The sequence below is a fragment of the Heteronotia binoei genome, chromosome 8, assembly GCF_032191835.1.
Source record: "Heteronotia binoei isolate CCM8104 ecotype False Entrance Well chromosome 8, APGP_CSIRO_Hbin_v1, whole genome shotgun sequence".
In the NCBI taxonomy this organism is placed as follows: Eukaryota; Metazoa; Chordata; class Lepidosauria; order Squamata; family Gekkonidae; genus Heteronotia; species Heteronotia binoei.
This window is the reverse complement of record NC_083230.1, coordinates 93373206-93398781: the sequence shown is the minus strand read 5'-3', so window position 1 is coordinate 93398781 and position 25576 is coordinate 93373206. Positions and strand designations below refer to the sequence as shown.

Here is a 25576-nt window from a genome sequence, read left to right as displayed (position 1 = left end):
TTATAATTAAAAGCCCAGAATACTGAACGAGCACCCACATTTTACTGAACAAAACATTCTTAAAGGAAAAAGGTCTCTACCCAACAACTGATGCTGCGGATTAGACAACAGTAGGATGATGGAAGACTGTATTTCCTATGACTACATCTAAACAGGAGAAATTTTGAAAAATGAAATTCCATGTTTAGCAAAGCCAAAAATGCTGCCAGGATAGCCTCCCCCCCTCCCCCACACACAGTACCACTAATAAGCTTCCAAACTCCTAGCCCATTTGAAACTCTTACTTCAGGGCCCCACAAAACGGATGCAAAAATCTCAACATTGCTTTCCAGATAATGCCTACATTAGGTGTTGTGTATCAAAATGGCTATTTATGAGAGCCAGTTTGGTGTAGTGGTTACGTGCAGAGACTCTTACCTTGGAGAATCGGGTTTGATTCCCCACTTCTCCACATGCAGCTGCTGGAATGGCCTTGGGTCAGCCACAGTTCTTGTCAACCTGTCCTTGAAAGGGCAGCTTTTGGGAGAGCTCTCTCAGGCCCACCTACCTCACAGGGTGTTTGTTGTGGGGGAGGAAGGTAAAGGACATTCTGAGTCACTCTGAGATTCAGAGGGAAGGGTGGGATACAAATCCAATTTCTTCTTCTTCTAAAAACAGTTGGGGGTTTCAGCAAGATGAACAGAGCAGCACAACCAAGGGAAAATAAGAAGCGGATGCAACAGCAAGAAGGCAAGGCATATGCATGCAGGAAATCAAACTGGTCTTTGACTTACTGATCAGTCATGATATTTGTTTACCCATACCATGCCCTGCAGTAAATGGACACGGAAATCCGTTCTGGACTCTGCTAGGAATCAGGCTTTTCAATTGCCAACCATCCCTTTGAAATGGGCTTCTGAAGGCTTTATTAGTCTTTAAAAAGCCTGCAAAAATCTGGAATAACTGAGAGAACCTTGTTGAAAACTTGCTTTAAGAGGGTAATCTGTAATAATAGAACAAAATCTGAGGCCAGTAGCACCTTGAAGACCAACAGCATTTTCCAAGGTATAAGCTTTTGTGAGTTGAAGCTCACCAAGTTGACTGTGAAGTTACTGGGGTTACCGTAATTTGTCAGCTGAAATTTACATGGTCATGGTTTTAGTCAATTAAGACCAGGGGGTGGGGGGGGGGGGGAGAAATGTTTCTATGCTGCAAGTACTGCTACTACAGGTAGACTTTCAAAGTATTAAGGAAGTAAGTTTGAATCTTGGGGAAATATTTTTCTGCAGGGTGCCTAAGAAACAGTCAAGGAGTCCCTACCCTCTGCTAGGGACACTCTAGCAGGTTTTTCTCCCGTGTTTCTACTGGTGTGGCTCAAAAAGAACAGGCTGCTGTGCCATCACTGATGCAAAGGTCAAAAGGGAAAAAAGATGTCCAATTTCTGATTTCCAAGATCTACAGAAGGTCTGAAAAAAAGACAAGAGACCTCAAAGTCTGAGCGAACAGAAGTGTGCAGCTGGTTTTGGCATGGAACAGATACAGTTTGGCCAAGGTAAGTAGAAGCTTTTAAAAGGGAGAAGGGAGCCATGACTGCTGTTTCACAGAAGCCTGTTTACATTGGTGTCACTGGGGAAAGCAGAGAGAGCCATTCAGGCTGGCAGAGCGATAGCCACACTAATTCTGTGATTAATATTTCCCTGCATGCATCAGTATATTCAGAGCTTTTCCCCCCTCCAATACAAACAATTAAACAGAACACTTTAATACTGGGAATCCACAGAGCTGTTATTACTGGGAGTTGCACAGTTCTTTTATAACTGGGAGTCACCATATGGAAAATGTAACCCAAAACATGGAGACGCGTGTTCTTTTCTTGAACCTCTGTTATCCAAAAACCTCTTTATTTCTCACAATGGGAAAATTACCACCAAGAAACATGAAAGCTTTCTGATTGAAAAAACAGGCAACTTTAGGCAACAAATTATTCCTACCACTGACACAAGGACATAGTGGAAAGAGCAACTGGTTGTCTATGCCAGAATTCTACATTCTCCACTGAAAGTTTGCCAGCTAGCTAGACTACACTTGATAGGTCCACAGAGATAGTTATTGATATGGGGTGAAGTCTCAAGATACCTTTTTCACTAGGAAGACAAACAAGCCAGCCCAAAATGCTTTGGTCAAATACAGATGTCTATAAAATCAAGTAAGCATATTTTATTATGCACATACAGGAGATCTTTTGTATTCACAAATACTCCTATATTGCCCTGCTCATTCAAACAGTGGCATTCTTTTACAGCATCTGGCCCACTTATGCCTTTCTGCTCTGAGTTTCAGGACTGATGAAATGAAGATGGTACTGCTCCATCACATGGACCAACAGTCATCATGGTTAACTTTGGTTTATGATGGGCATGAATGCAGTTTATTTGTTTTCTCACACAGATCTACTCTCTCCTTTCCTTAGATATGAGCAAAAACTTCCTGATTTGGGAAGCTGTGACACATGTGCTGTGACACATGAATTCAGAGAATGCAGCAAACTGGAGTTTGCCCTGTTAACATATGGTCTAGAATGGTTTGTGTAGAAACAGAAGACGTTTTAGTCCGGTGGCACCTTTAAAACCAACATTTTATTCAAGGTATAATTTTTTGTGTGAAACTACACTTCAGAGTCCACTGGACTCAATTCAGACCAACATGGTTACCCACCTGAATCTGTGTAGAAACTTTTGGCAGGATATCTGAATGCAGTCACAGTTTAAAAAAAATAGTTACCTGATTAATAGGGGCCTGTTTTTAGATTAGGCTTGTGCTGAAGGTACAGGACTTCTCTACCATTTCTACCTGCCTGGCTTCCAAGAAGGAACTGGATTGAAGCCTCTTGAGAGATACAATACTGTGGTCTTTCAACTATCAAGCAGAAAGTAGTGACCAACTTTTTGTTACTTGTGAACATGGCAAGAAGGAGTCTAGATCAGGCATGTCCAACAGGTAGATCACGATCTACCAGTAGATCATGGAGGCGTCAGAGGTAGATCACCAGCCCTACTTGGTCTCATGGTTTGCTGGACAGGTGTCTGGGTTTTTTTGATGATTGTTTGGTGTGGTGGTATTTGATTATTGGTGCCAGTATGATGAATTCTTATTTTTACTTTTAGAACTGCATGTGTGGTTTTGGCATTATCCAGAGGTGTTCAGTTCCTGTTGATCTTTAATACTTTGGGACAGTGACAGTTTTGGACCAGATTCAGCCAGTGTTAACTTAGCACCCCAGCCACCCCAGTATAACGAAGATGAGTGTTCCAAAGAAGAGCAAAACCTACCACTTTCATGATGAATGGGAAATGGACTACTTCATCATGAAAGACAAGTGTTGTTGTCTACTTTGTAACGCCACTGTATCCTTGCCAGAAAGGGTAATCTGGAGCGTCATTATACGGCTCTGCATAGCAATAAGTTTGAAGCTGATTTTCCACCCCAAAGTGGTAGATCACCAGCACTTTTGTCTGGAAAAAATAGATCACAACTTGTTCGAAGTTGGACATGCCTGGTCTAGATTACTGCACAGCCCATACAGTCCAGCAGTTCTCAAAGTTCCTGCCTCCCTAGAAAATTTTCCAACTTTGTTTGTCCGCTGAGAACCTTCCACACATTGCAAAGGATTCTGGGGCATATTTCAGGATACACACAGTTCTCGCAGGAACTGGCCTGCCATTTTGAGTGCTGCTCTTGTGCTCTTCTTCTCAATTATATTATACATCCCAAATTCACTGTGATGAACCTTTTCTTGAAACCAAGGAGATCCACACTGCCTCTCTGATGGAGACCTTGGCCGATTGTGAGATATAAACCTTCCCCTCAGTTACATGATGTTCTTCGGGTAGCAACTGTAAATATTTTGGGTCACCACTGCGAGGTAAGTTTTATATCGTGTCTGAGGAGTACAGCGATCACTGAAGTAAGTGGTTCAATATAACAACAAAGAAGATTGATTTATACACAGGTGATATGGTAAAAGTTTAAAGTTTGCAGTTACAGGTCTGCTAATCACCAGAGATGGGCCTCACAACTCTGTCCTCTCCCAGCGGTACAGTTAAACCACTCTGCCAAATTACCAGGGAGGGCTACACACAAAATTGTCTGCTCCTTTGCTGAGCCAATTCCCCTGCCTTGCCTTCACTCTTCCTTAGACAGCCCTAACACACACACACACGAAAAAGTCTGCCACACACCCCTGTAGTCATAAAACCTCAAAAGATCAGCAAGGGTTAAGAAACTGTCTTTGAGGGAGCTTTATCCATCATAACTGATATTCTGTTTGAGGCAGCCCCAAGTATGCTTCTGATGAGTGCTAAGGAAGAGCTAGAGGCCACTAATTAAATATATTGTGCTATTAGTTTTAGCACAGTCCTCATCTAAGCTCTGAGCTCAACACTCTCAAAATGTCACACTGAGCTAACTGAATTAGGGCTGCATAAGTTTGGAAGGCGAGGCAACCTTGATTCAAGTCTGATAAGGACTTCCTTCCCATTTTAGAGATTTCAACAGTTACAGGTGTCTGTCTGTCTGTCCATCTATCTATCTATCATTGTGAAGCCTCTCACCTAGGCTTCAACCCTAGAAAGCATCTTGGGAAATATGAAGTAAGAAATGGATAAGATGAAACATACATACCTATACTTTGATGCAGTGAGCTCTTTCACTTGCCAAAATACTTTATCACACACAACACTAACATGATTTATAAATCAAATAAAAGACTGAAGCTGAGTCTCATAACTAATGCAAGAGGAATTCAAGACCATATACTTGAGGCCTATAAACAGTTAGCTTAAGGTTTTATGAAACAGGTGTCCAGTCCCAAAGATAATTTACTTTCAGACACACCTTTAGCTGGAAAGTGACTGTATATTATCAACCTCATTTGAAAAAAGAAAGCTTATCTGCCTTAAGGGTCAGAGCTGGCTGGGTTACCAATACAGATGGGCCTTCTTTTGTTTTTCAAAGTTATGCTCCTTTCCGTTACTGAGGTTTGCACCAAACATTTGAACCAGTCACACCCATTAGCAAATTCGATTCTCATGGATTTCTGCCATTTTTAATATTGCTTCAAATTTTATAGCAGAGCTGTCTAATTCCTTGGCTATCAAAAGTCATAACATATTCAACTTCTCAGTGGCAAGAATGTGGCCTTCACCTTGCGTACAAGAGACTCTGGCACCGGTTTGATTATGGGGGAAACTGCTCTAAGTCAGTCTTTCAACGCTACACAAGATGCCATTCAGCAGAGAATCAGGCATGCTTAAAGTGGTTTGAAATGAAGATTAAGTGCACCTAAATCTATTTTGGATCATAGCCATGCAGAAATATAGTATCTAGGGACACAATGCATCTAGGAAAAAATGGTTCCCCCTCCCCCCCAAAAACCCCCTCCCTGTGTAAAATGGAAACTTTTACACAAGACAATCCACTTCATTACAGAAAGATTATTCTAGTGGTTCACTGAAAATGCAAATTATGCCAAACTCAGTCTTTATAGATATATATTAGGATATAAGTAAATAGTGGCAGTAGGAGCCCTGTGGTGCAGAATGGTAAAGCTGCCGTACTGCAGTCTGAACTCTCTGCTCACGACCTGAGTTCAATCCCAGTGGAAGCTGGGTTCAGGTAGCTGGCTCCAGGTTGACTCAGCCTTCCATCCTTCCGAGGTCGGTAAAATGAGTACCCAGTTTGCTGTGGGGGGAAGTGTAGAGGACTGGGGAAGACAATGGCAAACCACCCCATAAAAAGTCTGCCGTGAAAACGTCGTGAAAGCAACGTCACCCCAGAGTCAGAAATGACTGGTGCTTGCACAGGGGACTACCTTTACCTTTTTAAATAGTGGCAGCATGTGAATGAATTAGTGGTTGAGTCCCAATCCACAACAACTCTGTGCAATGTCTGATTGAGGGATGATTCTTAAGATTTTTTTATTTGTGGATTTCTGCTTACATTCTGTTGGTGACCTTTAAAACTAATATACATGCCTAATGCATTTGTACTTTTAAATTCTATAAATATGGCAAGTTGTCAAATTTTAAATGCTACATGATAAATTGTGCATTTTCATGTTGGTAAAGCAGTAAAATAAATTTAGGTTTGATAAGGAATTAAGTATTACATATATTTCAATTTCTCTTTGAATTATGTTTCCCTCACAAAACCTATACCCCTTTGTTGCTGACAGATTAGGTTTTACCTCTCCAACAGCAGCTGAGGAAACTATGAAGAAACTTTGTAATCTCTGCCTGATTTTCTCCAATGTTGTGTCAAAACCATAAATAACAATTAACTTCTTGTCTGCTTAATCCCATGGATTGAATAAGTATGGTCTCATGGAAAGAAGCACACACACACATAAACTAAGAACTCGGTCTTTATAGATATATATTAGGATATGAGTAAATAGTGGCAGCATGTGACTGAGGTAGTGGATGAGTCCCAATCCCCAACAACTCTGTGCAATGTCTGACTGAGGGGTGATTGTTAAAGAGGAATGGGTTACCCCATACGGTGATATTTCCATGAGAGAGTGGGAAGGGTTGTGTTTGAAATGGTCAGAGGGGTCTCTATTTTAAAAGAGGCAAGATGGGTGAATAACTGTGACAGCGTGACTTACTTGTAACCTTAAACATGTGTGACAGAGGTTGTGAAGGGTGGTAGCGTCTAAGTAAAAAAGGGCATAATCGCTCTCAAGACTCCTATTTTTTATGGCTTCAAAGTATCTACTAATTTGACATCTCTGCCAATAAGGTTAGGCTTATTTAAGAACCGTAACCACAGAAGAATGAGGGACTTCTATTGTGGTTAACAGGTCCTACCAATTAAAAAGGCATGGGAAGCAAGCTGTCCCCCTTTGAGCAAGCTACTTTAAAAAAGGACCAAATCCCATAGATAGAGACATAAGCATCAGTGCACACAACGCAGTAGTGTTCTCCTTTCAACAGCACCCTTCCAGGTCCATCTGCAATTAACTAGCCATTCAAGGCCAATACGTGAATCCAAATTCACAGGAAAATTCCTGCGCCAGCAAAAAGGCCTGGTGGAATATCCTAATAATGCTACCGCACAGTTTGAATGCCCTGTATTTAAGCCTGGCTAAACTGCAACCATAGGACACAGGCAATGAAATTAAGCTGTTTTAATGTCAGAGAGGCCACAGGTCATGTCCAAGTGGGAAAGCACACTCATAATTAGTTAAAATGAGCAACTCGCATGGTACCATGGCAAAAAGCAGCTTAGGAACAAATGTGAAGAATTGTTTCCATTGTATTCTCCAGGAAAGGGCATGTACTTCTCCCTCCCCAACACCTTTGTTGAACAAGCAGCCAGACTGGTTCTGGCCTCCTAGACCAAACTTCTCGCCTGCCTGCTTTACTCCACAAAGATTTAGAATGCCTCTGCCCGTACTGCCTGAAAGGGTATGAGTGGCATGTTTCCCCCCTTATTTATTGAAATACTCAGAACAAGATGGTTGCAATGGGGCTGTTTATTTAGAAAACTGCTAGGCTGACTTTCCAATCTGAAGTGCATAAAGTGACACTACCTCCCCCCCCACCTCCGTAATGTCAACCTTTTTCAGCCTGCGATCACTATAGAAATTCTGACAGAACATGGTAGGTACAGGCACAAAATGGCTGCCACAGTTTACCTTCTGTCACAAAGTGAAATTTCTTGTACTGTGGTGGCAGCTGCTGCCAAAGCAACGTTTGCAAAGCCCATCAAATCTCCAATAGCCAATCAAAAGCTTTGCTGGGAAAATCATCACCCGGCCCTTCCCACTTTCTAAAAGCATTCAGCGGGCACAACAGCACCCATGGACACCACACTGGGGATTCCTGACCAATATGGGGTTTTTCCTGCTTTTATGGAGAGGCAAACCTTCATGGCTCCTTATTTGGCAATATAACAGGATGTGGATTATTGAGGGGTTTAGCAAGTACAATATATGACCTACTTTTAGGCGTGGAGGAACTCCTGGGTACTTGCATTTTTTTTAAAGCAACAACAGGGGGAAAACTTGGGCTACAGGATCTCTAGAGAACAATGGAGCTGGACTGAGACTAATACACCCTCTTTACTAGTATTATCTGATCTGAAAGATAAAACTCAGTACAGCTGCTGGGAGCCCCAGTCAAGTTTTACTTTAATGCATGAGATTATTGCTGGTGCTGTCAACCAGCAGCTTTTACCTTTTTAAATTCAAGGATTAAGGTATTTTGGAAGGAAATTTTGCCTACAATTAAGGTAAGGAAGTGTGGCATAGTGACTAGAGTGTCAAACAAAGATGTGGGAGATTCACGTTCAAATTGCCACACTGCCATGGAAACTCCCTAGCAGGTCTTGTGTCAGTCACTCTTCCTTAGCCAAATCTATCTCAGAGGGTTACTGTGAGGATCCAACAGAGGAGAAGAGGAACAACCTGTGCTGTCTTGAGCTCCTTGGAGGAAGAGCATGATAAAAACCACCCAAGAGAGATGGATGGATATGTGCTAACTCTAAATCCAAAGAGTAATTTGCTTGGCTTTGAAAAAGATGTTGTGAATTACATTTACTGTTAAATGAGTTATGAACCTGCTTACGTCTCCTAAGATAAGCATTACTTTCTATTTGAAACCTGCTAACAGGCCTTCATTTAACACTGGGTATGGCAGAACAGGTTCCTGTCTAATCTGCATTTATGTAAATTTATAATAGAAGTGCACAGAGTGGGATACAATAAAATAAAAGTTAAAACTTCTATGAAACAATGAATCAAAAGTAGTCAAAGACAGCAAGGACAACATTAACTTTTAAAAGCAGAAGCAAAAAAAAAACCAATAAAAAAACCCCTTAAAATCTTTTTTTAGAAGTTTTTCTGAATAGTTTAGTCCTCTGTTTCAGTCAGGGATGTGTGGATGCAGAAACCTGCAGGATGTGGCACTAGACCAAATTTGGCTGAAAAGTCTTGTTTTTAAAGAAGATTTCTAGGCCTCATGACCACAAAGATATACTGAAGCTGAGCATTCACAGCCAGGTGAATCTCAGATATCAGAGGAGTGACTGACTAAGACTGCCAATGTCCAGGGGCCAAAGTTAGTGATCGAATGTGCTCCCCATGCACAGTAAAACAAGGACATGAAAAATCATGATGACTACAGAATAGGTTGTGCAAAGCAAACAGGCAAATGTATTCAAATTTACATAACATACAGATGGCAGGATTCAGCTTTTCTTGAAACAGTTTGCTGGAGTGTCAGATTTTAATTTTTGTTTAGCAAAGAGCACCCCAGAAGGTAAGGCCCTATGTAGACCAAAAAGACCAATGTTCTCAAATTACAGCAAGGAAATGTAAGCGTTTCAAGGAACACCCTGCCCCCCACCAAGCCCTTGTTGCTGGTCACTGCTGAAAACAAACCAGATGAGCCTGTGGGGTCTGTGGGGTCTCTTTTCAATGAGCTGGAGCCTTTTAGTATGAAAACTAGCCCATCCCCTTTTAATGAAAGCTTTGAGACACAGAGAGCCACCATCACTGGGGACTTCAGCTCTGTTATGCACCCTCCGGCAAACTTCAGGAGTGATTATCTTGTGCAGGAGTGCCTTCTAAGAACATTTGCTACAGACATTACTAGAGTTTGGCACTGCTGACCAACTTACCACTTGAACCATTTTGAGATATCTGGCATAGCGTGGATCCTTTGCTACAGTTATCACGTTCTCAGCTGTGCCTTCTGACTTCAGCTGCCCTGCCTCATGCGCACTGTCCTGCTGTACATAGAAAGCATTGCAGGTCAGTCTTTTACCAACAGGTATAAGTTGTTTAAAAAACAACAACAAACCAGAGAAAATGCCATTTGAGACTACCGTGACCATTTACCTCTGACTGAGGAGAAACATTTGTTGACTGCGGATCTGTTGAGGCTTGTGAGATGGGGCCATTCATAACACTGTTGACACTGGCATTGGCTACTTCACACTTGACGTCTTCTAGCCCTGGTATAGAAGACAACTGAAGACAGACAACATTATAAACAGAAATCAACATTTCAGAAAAAAAAATACAAGCTGCCTGTTTAGCATTCAGTGCACTCTCTTTCACTAAATCCTCAAGAGCTGAAGGAAGTCATAAGAACATAGGAGAAGCCATGTTGGATCAGGCCAATGGCCCATCCAGTCCAACATTCTGTGTTACAAAGTGGCCAGAAAAACCCAGATGCCATCAGGAAGTCCATCAGTGAAGCCTGTCTAGTGCAGGCAAGGCCTGAATGACAAGGGTAATTTCTCCTGTTTGCTGTATCACCAGCAACGGTTTCCCATCTATTTCCAGCACTGCATTAGAAAAACAAAAACTACATGGGGAGAGCTTAGGTGATGGATAGACAGGGGCTGGCAGGCATTCTCTGAGTGGAGAAATGGGACACCACCCCGTAGAATGAGTCTGGCCTGAATTCCCAAGGCTGGGAGAGGCTGGCTGATCCACATGGCAGCGGTCAAGAAAGAAGGAGTACCACTGGGGCTAAGGGGACCTGGAGTGGTAAGCTGCACAACTGGAGCTGAGAAGGGGAGCCAATTATTGAGGAAGGAACTTTGGCTGGTTGGTAGAGAGGTGCTGGGAGGAGGTGACCTACACCTGGCATGGAGAAAAATGGAGTGGGAAGCTGGGCAGACAGACAGAAGTTAAGTAACTTTGTCAGCAGAACATGTGAAACCATCGCCTGACTTGGGGGGCATAATAAAGAGGTAATATTGCTGTGTTTAAACGTGCCGTGCAAATCCTGCTTTGTGGGATCCTGGACCTGGAGCCCCACCCCCACTTCCTTTTGCCCTTGCAAGCCCACACCTACCAGACTCACACTGCACACACACAGAGGTTCATTTCTTCTTTTTGAAAAATACAGCTGTGGAAACTATACAACATAGGTAAGAACTTTAAATATCCTTAAAAACCACCTCTAACAAGGAGAGACATCTCACATACCAACCTTCGCATCTAGAATGTTGAGCATTGTTTCAATTTGCTGAATTCGGAGGGAGAGAGCCAACAATTTCTGGGAAACAAGGACATGAAATATTACTCAGTATTGTTCTAATTGGTCAAGTCTCCCATTTCTCTTCCTGCCAAAGAACACTTATTACACTAGTCATTTGTAGAACAATCATACAGCACAGGATAAATGCTACTGTAAACCTTGTTTCACACAGGGACTGAAAATGCCTCACAATTAATTACAGATTATGACCTTGGCCTGCTGTGTACGTAGCTATCAAGCATCTGTAGACATACCACAGAGAGCCCCTGGACGCCAGTTTCCTAAAAATGACTAGCCCACAACAAATGTTTAACTCCTCAAAAATATCCATTCACCGCTCATGCCTTAAGTGAAAGGAAGCCAACTGTTGTAAGTTTGGTTGCCAGGAAGCCATTCTGTTTGCCAAGGCAACCAGAGAAAGGGACTCCTTTGAAATTTATTAGGTAACGACAGGGATAGATTAAATATAAGTGGAGAGAAATTGATCCTGAAACACAGGAACAGGAAAGCAAGACTGGACATCCTGAACCTGCCACAGGATCCCTGTTACTATTTTGATTCCATGACAACAGTTTCACAAGTATTTGTGATGAAAGGAGGCCAGAGTCAGCAGGCCCCCAGGGTGGGGCAGCTGCTGGGGCCCAAGGATTTTGTGTGGGCCAATTTCTGCTGATGTCCCTTGCATGCTCAGTTGCTAGAACTTCACTGCCCATGCTCCTTGCTGCATGCCCTACCTAGTGCCAGTGGGGAAAGTCTGCAGGCAACTGTGAACATGGGCAGTAGGGATGTTGGTAAGAAGACAGAGAGGGGCACACAACCGGTGGGTGGGAAGGAAGGGGGGCAGGAGGGCTTGGGGATGGGCAGAGGAGGAGGGCCTTGGGAACCCTCTGCAGGTCTCCCAAAACCTGGAAAGTTGGACTGATGGAAGAATTTATGCACCTTTTTCTACTGAACATAAATAAACCTGCATATTACTAGAAATCTCAATATGGGCTAGTTTCTGAAATCTAATGGAAATAAGAAATGAATTAATAAAAGCTGCCACTCCTTGCTGAAAAGATAAGCCAGTCTTGTTAAGTTTTAATTTCCTCTTAAGAGTCTCACACCTCAACCAAAATAACCTCTTTTTAAAAAGGAAAGCATGCCCTCTGTCCTCCCATCTCACTGATGACTGTACTGATTAAAGCAACTTAAAGCTTGCAGCCCTAAATACTAATCCTGTTTGGAAGGAAAATACAGAATGAATCTCATACAATTAAAGGGAGAGTCATAAGAATTTTTTAGAAACCCTGAAACTGAAGAACAAAACGCTCCAGTCACACCTAAAATCAAATGTCATGTACGATTCCTCTTCAAATGCAAGCAAATTTGCAAAAAGCCAGGCCATAGGAACCGATATGGTGCCTTTAACTAATTGTTGCCAGATGCAACCAGCTTGCGCTGTACCCAAGAACTCTTGGCCAGTGCGGTGGTTGGCAGATGCATAGCATTCTCACTGCCTACTGGCACAGTGGAAGGTTTTTGCCTGGCTTGCAGAGCCAAAAACTTTTAACACCCTGAGAAACATGCCATCCAGCCAACTTAAGAAAAGTGACAGATTTTTTTTAAAGAAGGCTATTTGATCCCCATCTCTCTTGTTACAGCTGTAAACTTTGTTCTTCAAAATGAATGTCAATTTTTAAAAGTGGCCACACATATGAATTAGAAATGCACTATTTAAAAAAAAAATAAAAAACTGATTAGCCATCTGAGTTTTAATGACTCAACATCTATTTATTAAAGAGTATTTATATGCTAAAAACACAGTGCTTTCTGAGGGTAGGGACTGATGCTTGGTGTAAGAACCTGCTCTGTGTGTTGAAGGGCAAAGGTTTAATCCCTGGCATCTCCCATTAATGCATCTAAAATATTAGGTTTGGGGTAGACATTTATCTGGTCTTTGTAAGTACTTGTTTAACATAATGGCTGAGAATGACAGTTTGCTGTACAAACCGTGGGTCATCTATAAGATATAGTTTGCCTGAAAGCTCCCATCAGTATGTCTGTTGCCTCCTTTCCTGCTTCCAAACAGAATTCCCTGCTGCTGCTTGAAGCTCCTTTGCACTGTCCGGCTGCCCCTACATATGCTGCCTGCTTGCTGTTTCTTGGTTGTGACAAAGAAGCAGGAAAAGGGCAAAGAAACATAGGGCAACCCCAAGCCTCTTCCTTTATAACACACTTATATCCCACCATTCCTCTTGGTTCAAGGAGGCTTACAATAATAGTTAACAACAACTTTCTGTTTAGCCATTTCAGTGCATTATCTAAGCCAAACTTACTTAACGTAAGAGCCACGTAGAATAAATGTCAAGTGTTTGAGAGTTGCAAGATATGAACATCCAATGTTTGCAGCCACAAGACACGAAGGGAGGAAGGCAAATAGATGAGGTGAGGGAGGAGGGAAGAAGTGGAAAGAAAGCAACTTTAAATACATTCTCCAAACCGCCAGCTGGCTTAGCCTGAAGAAGTGATTTAAAAAGACAAATGCCTTCTCCAAGCCAGCTGACAGGGCAGTGAGGGCTTCAAGAGCCACACAATATGTGTGAAAGAGCCACATGTGGCTCCCAAGCCACAGTTTGGCCATCTCTGCTCTAAGCTTTTTGACGTGAAACAAGGTGGATTTTAATAGACATCACACACATCCTGTTTTGCCACTTTCTCTAATCTTCTTCTCTTGCAGAAAGAAAAAAAAGAAACACATGACCACGGCCAAGTCCATCAATCAAGTCATTATTTCTTAGAATATAAACATTTTTAAGACAGTTTTCTTGGTGGTGGGGAGGAAGATACAAGAGCAGGTGGGCTGTGAACTGTTTCCAACCACAATAGTGTCTTGTGTGGAGAAATGTCTACTGGGCATGTTGGCAAACTCATCCTAAACATGGGATTAAGTGAGATCTTTTGCCCTGCAGCCTTTTAAATTTCCCCTTCTGCAAAAGGCTAGAGCTGCACAGTGCTGCTTGGAGAGTCATCACTAATGTGGAAAGAGGATGATGAAGAGGATGGGGGGAGGGAGAGGAAAGGTGAGGAGCATCCAGAGAAAGCGTCACCAACAGGAAGACCTGCACCTAGTATTGTTTTTCTGCAGCTCAGCATAGCCAGTCCTGTACTCAGAGAGCCTCTTGAACAAAGTGGGATTACTGAATGTGGCTGCAACAAGAAACCACAGTTAATACTGATCATAGTTAACAAGACAGCCACAAACCACAGTCCCAAATCCTGGTTTATCACCCATCCAAAACCAGTTTGTACAGCAGCCTGCGTTCAGATGTCACAATGCACCAGATGAGTAGCTGTGTTAGTATGTAACAACAAAATAATAAGGAGTCCAGTGGCCAATTAAAGGCTTACAAAATGTACTCCAGCATAAGATTTTGTGAATCAGAGTTCACTTCACCCGATGCAAAAAACATTCAACTATACACCAGTCAAACTATCTTATTAACTACTGAACAAAGTTTGAGTCCAATGGTATTTTTAAGACCAACGAAGTTTTATTCAAGACATAAGTTTTCATGTGCATGCACACTTCCTCAGATACAATGAAACAGAAATCACCAGACCAGAGGACTAGCAGTAAATTGGCATACAGCACAATGAAGATGTTTAAGACAGCTACCCACCCGAATCTATCTTTATTAACTATAGTTTTATCACAGTATCTGAATGAATGTTCATATAGTCATACAAAGTTTGCCTTGCCATCCAGTCACACCTGACTGATGGTGACCCCACAGTTTTCAAGGCAAGAGACACTCAGAGGTTGTTTGCCATTGCCTGCCTCTGAATGGCAATTCTGAATTTCCTTGTTGGTCTCCCATCCAAGTACTAATCAGATCCGACCCCACTTGGCTTCCAAGATCTGATAAGATCAGGCTAGCCTGGGCTATGCACCTCAGGGCAAATGGAGCCCATCAGCAAGTAATAAAATGCCTTCTATGGCAGCACATATGCACACAGAGGTCTGGATATAAGATAATGCAATGTATACATACCTCTTCACAAACTGTAGAAAATCTGTTAAGAAACTGAACTGTGTGAACCACAAATTGGTTTAGAAAGGCCACTGTCCTTTTCTGCTGTATGGCTGGAACCTGCACAGTTTAACACATACACAAATACATCAATAACTGATTCAGTATAACATTTGAGTTCTTTTCTGTACAATAGAATTTTGCCATTTTCCTGTCCCACATTTTGCATACATATTACTTTGTTTCTAATATAGAGAATTTCTTCCAATTTAAGATTTTTAAATTAATGCTTCAGTCCATGAAGATCAACACTTAGTATTCATACTTAAGACTGTACTGTAAATAGAACAAAATATGAGCACTAACAAAGTACATTTTTATTTAAAATACTTATATCCTGCAGTCTTAGCCCATTATGGCTCCTGATACAGCTCATGGCAGTCTTAAAAACAGACAACAAAGCAGAAAAATAAGGAATACCAGCCAACAGTTCTAAGTACTTTTTTTAAAACAAACGAACAGCATTCCACAATGTTAAGAGTTGTTTAACATTTTAAAAACCTCTAGCAGCAACAAAAGCGTGGCAATAAATAATATCTTAAAACTTGCAGATCCATAAAATATTTCAAAACAGCAGAGTAACAACATTAAAAAAAGGGTTTGGAGGGGGGAGGAATTGGACCAGGAAAAGGTTAGACAGCATCAAACTTATTTAAAGCTCAGACTTTAACTTGGCACTGGACACTTAAAAGATTCACAGTGCCATCCTAAACTGACCTCCCCAGAATTCTAATGGGGCTTACTCCCAGGGAAGTGTTCTGAGGACTGCACTGTTAGTTTAAGGCTGACAGATGCAGGAAGGCCATTCCACAACAGGGTGCCACAACTGAGAAAGCCCTTTCTTACAAGTGTTCTTCATACCTCTGACTTTGATGATAATTTGGCTTAATGGCAAGTAAGCACACTTAGGACTGAGATGCAGGACTTTATCCTGAAATCATTTATCAAGAAAATGGCACAGGCTGGATTTTGAGAGTACATTTAGCACAGTTTTACCAACACTTCATTTCCATAGTCTTCCACCAGGGCAATTACAAGCCTCAAAAGCCTCTCTCAGGTCCCTCCTGGATTTTCTGAATACTCAGATACATTGCTCAGTTCAGACATAATGTAAAACCATGGTTCAGTTTAGGTAATTGTGAAACACTGCCTGAATAGAGAAAACGTGAGGAAAGAATAAGAACATAAGAGAAGCCATATCAGACCAGGCCAAAGGCCCATCCAGTCCAACACTCTGTGCCATCCAGGTCCACTAGTGGGGCCAGAACTCCTGAAGTCCTCTCACTGTGGCCCCCAAAGCACAAAAAATACAGAGCATCACTGCCCCAGACATAGTGTTCCATCTATACCAGGGGTGGCCAAACTTGCTTAGCATAAGAGCCACATAGAATAAACATCAGATGTTTGAGAGCTGCAAGACAAGGAAGGAGGAAGGAAGGAAAATAGGGTAGGGAGAGGTAGTAAGAAAGTAACTTTAACTTGAAATGTATTCTTCAAGCTGCCAGCTGGCTTTGTTTAAAGAAGTGATTTAAAGAGACAAATGCCTTCTCCAAGCTGGCCAATAGGGTGGGGGAGGCTTTGAGAGCCACACAATATATGTGAAAGAGCCACATGTGGCTCCCAAGCCGCAGTTTGGCCACCCCTGATCTATACCTTGTGGCTAATAGCCACTGATGGACCTCTTATCCATGTTTATCCAGTCCCCTCTTGAGGCTGTTTACGCTTGTAGCTGTCACCACTTCCCGCAGCAGTGAATTCCACATGTTAATTACTCTTTGGGTGGAGAAGTACTTCCTTTTATCCCTTGAGTGCCCACCAGTTCTTGTATTGTGAGAAAGGGAGAAAAGTACTTTTCTCTATCTTCTTAATCCCACACAAGTTTTGTAAACTTCTATCACATCAACCCTCAGTCATTGTTTTTCCAAGCTAAAGACCCCTAACCTCTTTAACCTTTCTTCATAGGGAAAGTGTTCCATCCGCTTAATCATTTTAGTTGCTCTTTTTTGCATCTTTTCCAATGATATATCATATTTGAGGTGCGGTTACCAGAATTGTCTATAGTATTCCAAATGAAGCCACACCATAGATTTATACAGGGCATTATTATACAGGCTGATTTGTTTTAAATTCCCTTCTTAATAATACCCAGCATAGCATTTGCCTTTTTTGTTGCAGTTGCACACTTGATATTTTCAGTGAGTTATCTACCATGACTATTTATAGCTGGAATTTTTTGCTCCAATGTGCTTTACTTTGCACTTCCCACATTGAACCTCATTTGCCACACTGATGCCCATTCGTCCAGCCTTGACAGATTCCTCTGGAGACCCTCACAGTCCTCCCTGGTTTTCATCACCCTGAACTTAGCATCACCTGCAAACTTATTTATTTATTTATTTATTTATTTATTTATTTAAGATTTATATCCCGCCCTTCCCACAAGTGGCTCAGGGCGGCTTCCAATAGTAGATCCATCAAAATTACACATATAAAGGGATCCATATTTAAAACAGATAAAACAGATAAAACAGATAAAACCCTAGTTATTAATACACATAAATATTTCAGCTATATATAAAAGGAATCCAGCAAGTTACAGTAAAATTCTCAAGCTAAGTAAAGGCTAGCCGGAAGAGGGTCGTCTTACAGGCCCTGCGGAACTGAACAAGGTCCCGCAGGGCCCTCACCTCTTCCGGCAGCTGATTCCACCATGTAGGGGCCATAACAGAGAAAGCCCTTTCTCTGGTGGACTTCAACCGGGCTTCCTTCGGCCCAGGGATAGTAAGGAGATTTTGTGTTCCCGACCTCAGTACTCTCTGGGGAACGTGCGGGGAAAGACGGTCCTTCAGGTAGACAGGTCCCAAGCCATATAGGGCTTTAAAGGTGATAACCAGCACCTTGTACCGGACTCGGTATATTACTGGAAGCCAGTGCAGGGTCCGAAGACCCGGCTGAATGTGTTCCCGCTTTGGGAGACCTAATAACAGCCGGGCCGCGGCATTCTGCACCAGCTGCAATTTCCGAGTTCGGGACAGGGGCAGCCCCATGTAGAGGGCATTACAGTAGTCTAACCTCGAGGTGACCGTGGCGTGGATCACTGTTGCTAGGTCGTCGCGCTCCAAAAAGGGGGCCAACTGCCTTGCCCGCCTAAGATGAAAAAACGCGGACTTGGCAGCGGCTGCTATCTGAGCCTCCATCTTTAGGGAAGGCTCCAACAGCACCCCCAAGCTCCTGACCCTGTCCGCCGCTATCAGCGGCGCACCGTCAAAGGCTGGTAGGGGGATTCCCCCTTCCGGACCACGGCGACCCAAGCAAAGGACCTCTGTCTTCGCAGGATTAAGCTTCAGCCCGCTCAGTCTGAGCCATTCAGCCACGGCATATAGTGCCCGGTCTAGATTTTCCGGGACGCAGGTCGGCTGGCCATCCATCAATAGATAGAGCTGGGTGTCATCAGCATACTGATGACACCCTAGCCCGTACCTTCGGGCAATCTGGGCAAGAGGTCGCATATAGATGTTAAATAACATCGGGGAGAGAACCGCCCCTTGAGGCACACCGCAGTCAAGTGTGCACCTCCGGGACAGCTCCCCCCCAACTGCGACCCTTTGTCCCCGACCTTCAAGGAAAGAGGAAAGCCACTGTAAAGCCAACCCCTGAATCCCTGCGTCGGCGAGGCGACCCTTCAGTAGCCGGTGGTCGACCGTGTCGAACGCCGCCGACAGGTCCAACAGCATCAGCACCGCCGAGCCGCCCCGATCCAGATGCCGTTGAAGGTCATCCATTAGGGCGACCAGCACCGTCTCCGTCCCATGTCCCGGGCGAAAGCCGGACTGAAATGGGTCAAGGATGGAAGCATCCTCCAGGAAAGTCTGCAGCTGCATCGCCACTGCCCTCTCGATGAGTTTGCCCAAAAAGGGCAAATTTGAGACCGGCCGATAGTTTGCCAATTGGGCCGGATCTAAAGATGGTTTCTTTAAGAGGGGACGGACCACAGCCTCTTTAAGTGGCGTTGGAAAGTGCCCTTCCCTCAGGGATCTATTTATGATATCCCGTATAGGATATCTAAGGTCACCCTGGCAAGATTTAATAAGCCAGGAAGGGCATGGGTCCAATTTACAGGTAGTTGGGCGAGCAGCTAAGAGTATCCTGTCAACTTCCTCCAGGCTGAGGGGGTCGAAGTCATCCAGCGTATAATCCGAAGACAGGCTCGGAGCCTCGGGTTCACTAACTGTCTCAAAATTGGCAGAGGAGTCGGGGCGGAGTGACGCGATTTTATCCACAAAAAATTTCGCAAAAGCCTCACAGCCTATTTCCAATTCAATAGAATTTGGTCTGCCTTGCGGCAGTGTTGTAAGTCCTCTAATTATATCGAACAATTGGGCCGGGCGCGAAGTTGCGGACGCAATCTTAGCCGCAAAGAACGCTTTCTTTGCGGCTTTGATTGCCATCTCATAGGCCTTCAAATTCTCTCTATAAGATGTTCGGGTCACTTCGTCTCGAGTACGCCGCCATTGCCTCTCTAGCCGTCTGAGTCCCCGCTTTTGTTGCCGCAGCCCCTGGTTGAACCAGGGCGACGGCTTCGGGCGGGAACGCAGAGGGCGCTTGGGTGCGACCTCCTCGATGGCCCTGGAGAGCCCATCGTTCCAGGACTCTACCAGATCATCCAGGGAGTCGCCAGCAGGCCAGGTGTCCCGAAGAGCCGTTAGGAACCGTTGCGGGTCCATCTGGCTCCGCGGGTGAGCTAAAATACGCTCTCCGCCTAAACAGGTTTTGGGTGACACTCCCATACGAGCCTTAAGGGCAAAGTGATCTGACCATGGCACTGCTTCCATTGCAATATCAGTCACTGATATTCCGGCCGTGAACTTAGCCACTTCACTGCTACTCCCAACTCCAAATCATTAATGAACACGTTACAAAGCACCAGACTTAGTACCAAGCCCTGTGATACTCCACTGCTTACCACCTTCCACTGTGAAAACTGTCCATTTATACACACTTTGTTTCCAGTTAATTAACCAGTTCTTAACTCACAAAAGGACTTCTCTTATCCCATGACAACAACATCTATTAGGTCACCCTTGTCCACATGCTTGTTTACCCCTTCAAAGAATTCTACAAGGTTAATGAGACAAGATCTTACCTTACAGAATCCATGCTGATTCTTCCTCAATAGTTTTCGTTTATCAATGTACTTACTAATTCTATCTTTGATAACAGATTCCACTAATTTACCTATTACTGACGTTACACTGACTGGCCTATAATTTCCCAGATCTCTTCTGGAACCTTTTTTAAAGATGGGGTTACATTAGCTACTGTCCAGTCCTTGGGAATGGAGGCATATTTTAATGATAGACTGCACATTTTTGTCAGAAGATCCACAAGTTAACATGAGAATTCTTTCAGAACTCTTTCAGACCATCTGGGTCTGGTGATTTGTCAGTTTCTAATTTGTCTATCAGTTGTAGGACCTGCTCTCTTGTCATCCCAGCCTGACTCAGGTCTTTCAATACCCCTCCCGAAATTGGAGGTTCTGGAGTGGGCAGACACCTTCCATCTTTGACAGTGAAAACAAAGACAAAACAAACATTTAGTAAACCTTTTGCCCCTTGGTCATCCAAAGGTTCCATTACCTCCTTGGCCAGTTTCCTGCTACTAATGTATTTGAAGAACTTTTTTATTGTTAGTCTTTATTGTTTGCAATATGTTCCTCACAGTCCCTTTTTGCCTGTCTGATCACCAACTTGCATTTTATTTGCCAAAGCCTGTGCTCCCTTTTATTTATTTCACTCAAACTAGCCTTCCACTGCTTAAAGGAATCCTTCTTACCTATTACTACTTCCATTACTTTACGACTTCCATTACTTTGTTTGTTAACAAATAATTATATTTGTTTAGAAATATCTGTGGAGAAATGCCATTATAGGCTATGGTTATCTGGGAGTTGGCAGGAAGAGGTAATCAAACTGGACTCAGGCTTCAGCCTAATCTCTTCCTCCACCCCCCTCCCCTCCAGTCTGTAAGCAGCAATTCTGAGGAGGCCTCCTAGAAGAAGAAGAAGATGAAGAAGATATTGGATTTATATCCCGCCCTCCACTCCGAAGAGTCTCAGAGCGGCTCACAATTTCCTTTACCTTCCTCCCCCACAACAGACACCCTGTGAGGTGGGTGGGGCTGGAGAGGGCTCTCACAGCAGCTGCCCTTTAAAGGACAACCCCTGCCAGAGCTATGGCTGACCCAAGGCCATTCCAGCAGGTGCAAGTGAAGGAGTGGGGAATCAAACCCGGTTCTCCCAGATAAGAGACCGCACACTTAACCACTACACCAAACTGGCTGTCCTAGAGAGGCAGGAAGTCTTTCAGGCTGGTCTCCCAGAAGGCTGCAGGAGGGAAAACCAGGTCTGGGCAGGAACTGGGTTTTATATTAGTGATTTTTGGTGGGAAGTTTTCAGTTTGAGTTGGGCTTTGAGTTCAGTTAGTGGGGTTGATGAGTCTGTCTGTTCTGGATGGTATTGCCAGGACAGTATACTTTATGTTTTCTGTTCACCTTTTTAAAAAAAATGCCTGTATATAGTTGTAAATTTTAAATAAATGTTTTGTCTTTTTAAAAGGTAGTCCCTCTGTACTACATAGTTTCCCCAACCACCTTAGACCACGCTACTGCAAGAGGGGAGTCCAGGGAAGGAGAAAGGCATACAGTTAGCAAGGGTGCCAATCCTCCAGGGATCTCCCAAAGAAGGACTTTGGTCTCTGTCATAACCAGGTACTGGGTTGGCAGAGGACCTTGAGGCCAGGCCTCAGAACTGGCAAGGGGGGTTGGGAGTCCTGTTCCTCTCAGTCAGGAACCCCTAAACTAAGCAGGTGGTGGCAGCGTGCCCTAGTGGTGTGAAGTGGCAACTCAAAAAGGAGTTGACAGGACCGGGTCTGAAGGCAGAATCGGGCCGATTCCGTCACTATATATTTATAAATACCTATTTATACCTTCCCTCACCTGTGGCATACATTTTATCTGGGCTTCTGGAATTGTAGCTTCAAATAGTCTCCAAGCTTCCTGAAGGATTTGATCCTCCCTTATCTTTCCTTTCAGTTTCTTCTTCACAAGCCTCATCGTTTCAGATAAGTTACCCCTTCTAAAGCTAAGCATAGTTGTGTTGGTCTTTTGGGGCAACGCTGTGTTCACATAAATGCTAAACTTAATAGCATTATGGTCAGTGTTTCCAACTGGTATCACATCTCTCACCAGGTCTTGGGCATTACTTAGGACCAAGTCCAAGACTGATCTTCCCCCCCACCCCCGGTAGGTTCAGTGACCATCTGCTCCATGACACAGTCATTGAGAGTATCTAAAAACCCAATCTTTTTCCCTTCACATGAATACATATTGACCAAATGTTTGGGTGGTTAAAATCACCTATTACAACACAATTATTTCATTTGTCAAGCAAACTAGGACTTCAGTGACCATCTGCAAGCCAAAACATGGTTTCAAAAACTAGTCAAAATTAAAACAAACCATTTTTTGCTGTTACATCTAAATCAAGCCAATGAAGAAATCTGCTCACTGTCACACTGCAAACCCCCAGCAGCCAGTGAATTGGACTCCTGTTTTAATTTATGATCACCCCACTCAGGAATGAGCAGAAGAGCCCATATTATACATCCTCTATCCTTTAGGAATTGCCTATACCAATAAATCATTCCTACCACTGCCACTGAAATGAAAGTCATCAGCTGTAAACCCTTCTCTTCCTCACATCTATCCAACGGTTATCTAAGAGGGAGGTCAATAAATTTGGATGTTTCAGTGGCTGCTTATAGCAAAATTTTAATCTAATGCTAGGTGGTAAACCAAATAGGAATTTTCCCCACTTCCAATATTCATTCCATTTTTCTTCTTTGGCATCTGCCATAAGGCCCTTCAGACAGGATGGTTTGGCATAAAAATATGTTCCCTAGGGACTGGGCTAGTGGCTCCTACTTATGTGATCTACATGAAATAAATCACCATGGCAAAAAACTGAAAAAAAAATTCTTTATGAGTCAAAGATCACAGCACAATTCTTCTCCCCCTTCTCACCTCTTCTCCCTTGCTGCTTTTGTCGTCGGAAGACATGGCACAAAACTTGTTCCCTTGCCTGTATTCTTCTTCCCTAGTATCTGGGCGGTTCTGGCCATTGCTACCCATGCCTTAAGTGGCATTCTGGTTAGATGTAGAGATATGCTTCTGTTGGAGGATTGTATGCCTCCAACAGAAGCATATCTCTAGGACTACCTTATTCCATTATGAATCCTACCTGGACACCAAGATCACCTCCAGAGCGTATTGTTCATGCCCTATTGCCATCCTGTGGGGTAGATACATGGAGCAGGGTCTTTTCTGGCACTGAATATGTTTGCATGTATTTATTTATTTACGGTACATCCCATTTTTCTCCCCAGTTTGAACTCAAAGCAGCTTTCTGAACATTATTCTCCCCTTCTCTTTCCCACAGCGGCAGCCCTGTGAGGTAGGCCAGGCTGAGATGGGTCCAAGGTCACCCAGTGAGCTTCCACAGAAGCAGAAGCAAGGAAACAGGTGCAGAGGTTTTCAACAATAGTGAAGTGTCTGCTCTGTAGCCTCAGTATTTTTAAATAAGGCAAATGTACACTACAGAGTACACTGTATACTACAGAGCTGCCATGATGTTTTGGCAACCTCAAAAGTATAGGAGGAGAAAAGGAAGAGAAACTCAAGTATTCACAGGCAATGTTCCCTCTAAACTGCAGTCTTTTGAGCAGAAATTCTATGAGCAACTGGCATGAAAGTTGTGACCTACTGCATCAATTAGTGTGCTCTGGGGTCATCCTTCCTGAGCTAAGAAAAATGTGTGAGCTGGAGGCTAAAAATCTGTGAGCTAGCTCATGCTAACTCAGCTTAGAGGGGAACACTGCTCATCACAAGCATCCTCTGTTTTTAAAAAGTCCCATTGTTGTTCATTGGGTGAGTTGTTCTGCAAGTTTTACAAAACCTATTCATCCAAGCTCATTTAGGTGGCCTGGGGTTAATACCTGTTCAAATTTAGGCTAATTTAGCTGAATGCTAATAAAACTCTTTACATTGGCATACTCTTTACATTTAAACAAAGAATCAATAGGTCACATCAATGATTAACTGGAAAATTACACTAACAAGAAATAGAGATGAGTAAAGACACCATTAAAAAAATTCCCCTCTCCCCCTCTTCTAAACTCAGCCTCCCCAAATTTACTATATGTACCTAAAGATTATCGTTTTTCATCTCAGGAGAGTTCCTGTACTTTAAACAATGGCCATGATGGGCAGAAGCACAGCATTATTTTCCTTTCCTCCATTTTATTCTCACAACAACCCTGTGAGAGTCTGTGACTTGCCCAAGGTCAGCAAGCTTCCATGGCAAAGTGTGGATTCAGCCCTGGGTTTTCGCCGCATTGACTACTATACCACGTCAAGCTGCCTTATACTGACTCAGACCCTTGGTGCATCAAGGTCACTATTGGCTACTTTGACTAGCAGCGGTTCTCCAAGATCTCGGTAGAGACCTTTCCCCTCACTACTACCTTTTAGCTGGAAATACTGGGGGTTGAACCTAAGACCTTGAATATGCAAAGTCACAGCCCCTTCCCCAGTATGCAGAAGACAAACTAAGAAGTACTCCTATGTATGTTTACTGAGAAGCAAGTCCCACTGAACACAGAGAGACTTGCTTCTGAGTAAAAGTGCCTACGACTGCACTGCCAGGCGTAAAGGAAACACCAAGAAATTGCCTGTACCTTCGTCAAATCGATGCCGGAGCCTACGAGGGGTAACCCGTCCTCATCCATCTCTAGAAGCCGCTCTCAGCGTCCTACAAACTATTACTAGGAAGAGAAAGTGCCTAGCAGTTAGGAAACCTGCACATCACAACCTTTGCCCCCGGAAAGGATCCACTCTTCACCCCGCACACAAGAGCTGCTGGGGGAGAGAAAAGACGGCAAAGAAAGGCTTCTGCCGCTTTGCATCTTGGGGATTGTAGTTCGACTATCACAAACCTGTTGAGGGAGGAGAGGCTGTTACACCCAATCGAATAGTACCGGACGCTGCCTAGTTAGCTGAGGACGTGTATTATTCAGCATGGTTTCCTCAAATAATACTTAATGGAGGAGAGAGGGGTAGATTACCTATATCATACTTGTTATAAAAGTTCTAGAATGCAAGGTGCCATAAGTGTAAAGTTGTACTATGCACGCCTTACAGTCACGTCCCCATTTCATCTTAGTGAACCTTCATCACTTTGTTCACTGTAGTCAAGTGTGGGTGGCTTGTGCCAATCTTGAAATCATCAGTAGCAAAGCGCCTGAAGGCTGGGGTCTCTCCAAACTCGGTGGACTCCCCAGGCGTGTAGGGGGGAAATGTACATTAAGAAAAAGTCTCCCACCCCAAAGCCCAACAAGTATGCTTCAGGGTGCACAC

General features: G+C 43.4%; 1 protein-coding gene across 2 annotated transcripts in view; it reads right to left on the bottom strand.

Annotated features, from left to right (window-relative positions):
• Nucleotides 1–25106, bottom strand: part of WASHC3 (WASH complex subunit 3) — a 29082-nt gene extending 3976 nt beyond the window's left edge. Inside the window, exons 1-5 of one of the 2 annotated variants that reach the window (XM_060245616.1) lie at nucleotides 24898–25106; nucleotides 15068–15166; nucleotides 10986–11051; nucleotides 9881–10012; nucleotides 9661–9771 (exon numbers count right to left, since the gene is read on the bottom strand). In XM_060245616.1, coding sequence (XP_060101599.1) covers nucleotides 9661–9771; nucleotides 9881–10012; nucleotides 10986–11051; nucleotides 15068–15166; nucleotides 24898–24948 — 459 coding nt within the window. In that variant the 5' untranslated portion in view covers nucleotides 24949–25106. The remainder of the gene's footprint in view (nucleotides 1–9660; nucleotides 9772–9880; nucleotides 10013–10985; nucleotides 11052–15067; nucleotides 15167–24897) is intronic. The other variant, XM_060245617.1, reaches the window with a different exon arrangement.
• Nucleotides 25107–25576: the final 470 nt, after the last annotated feature.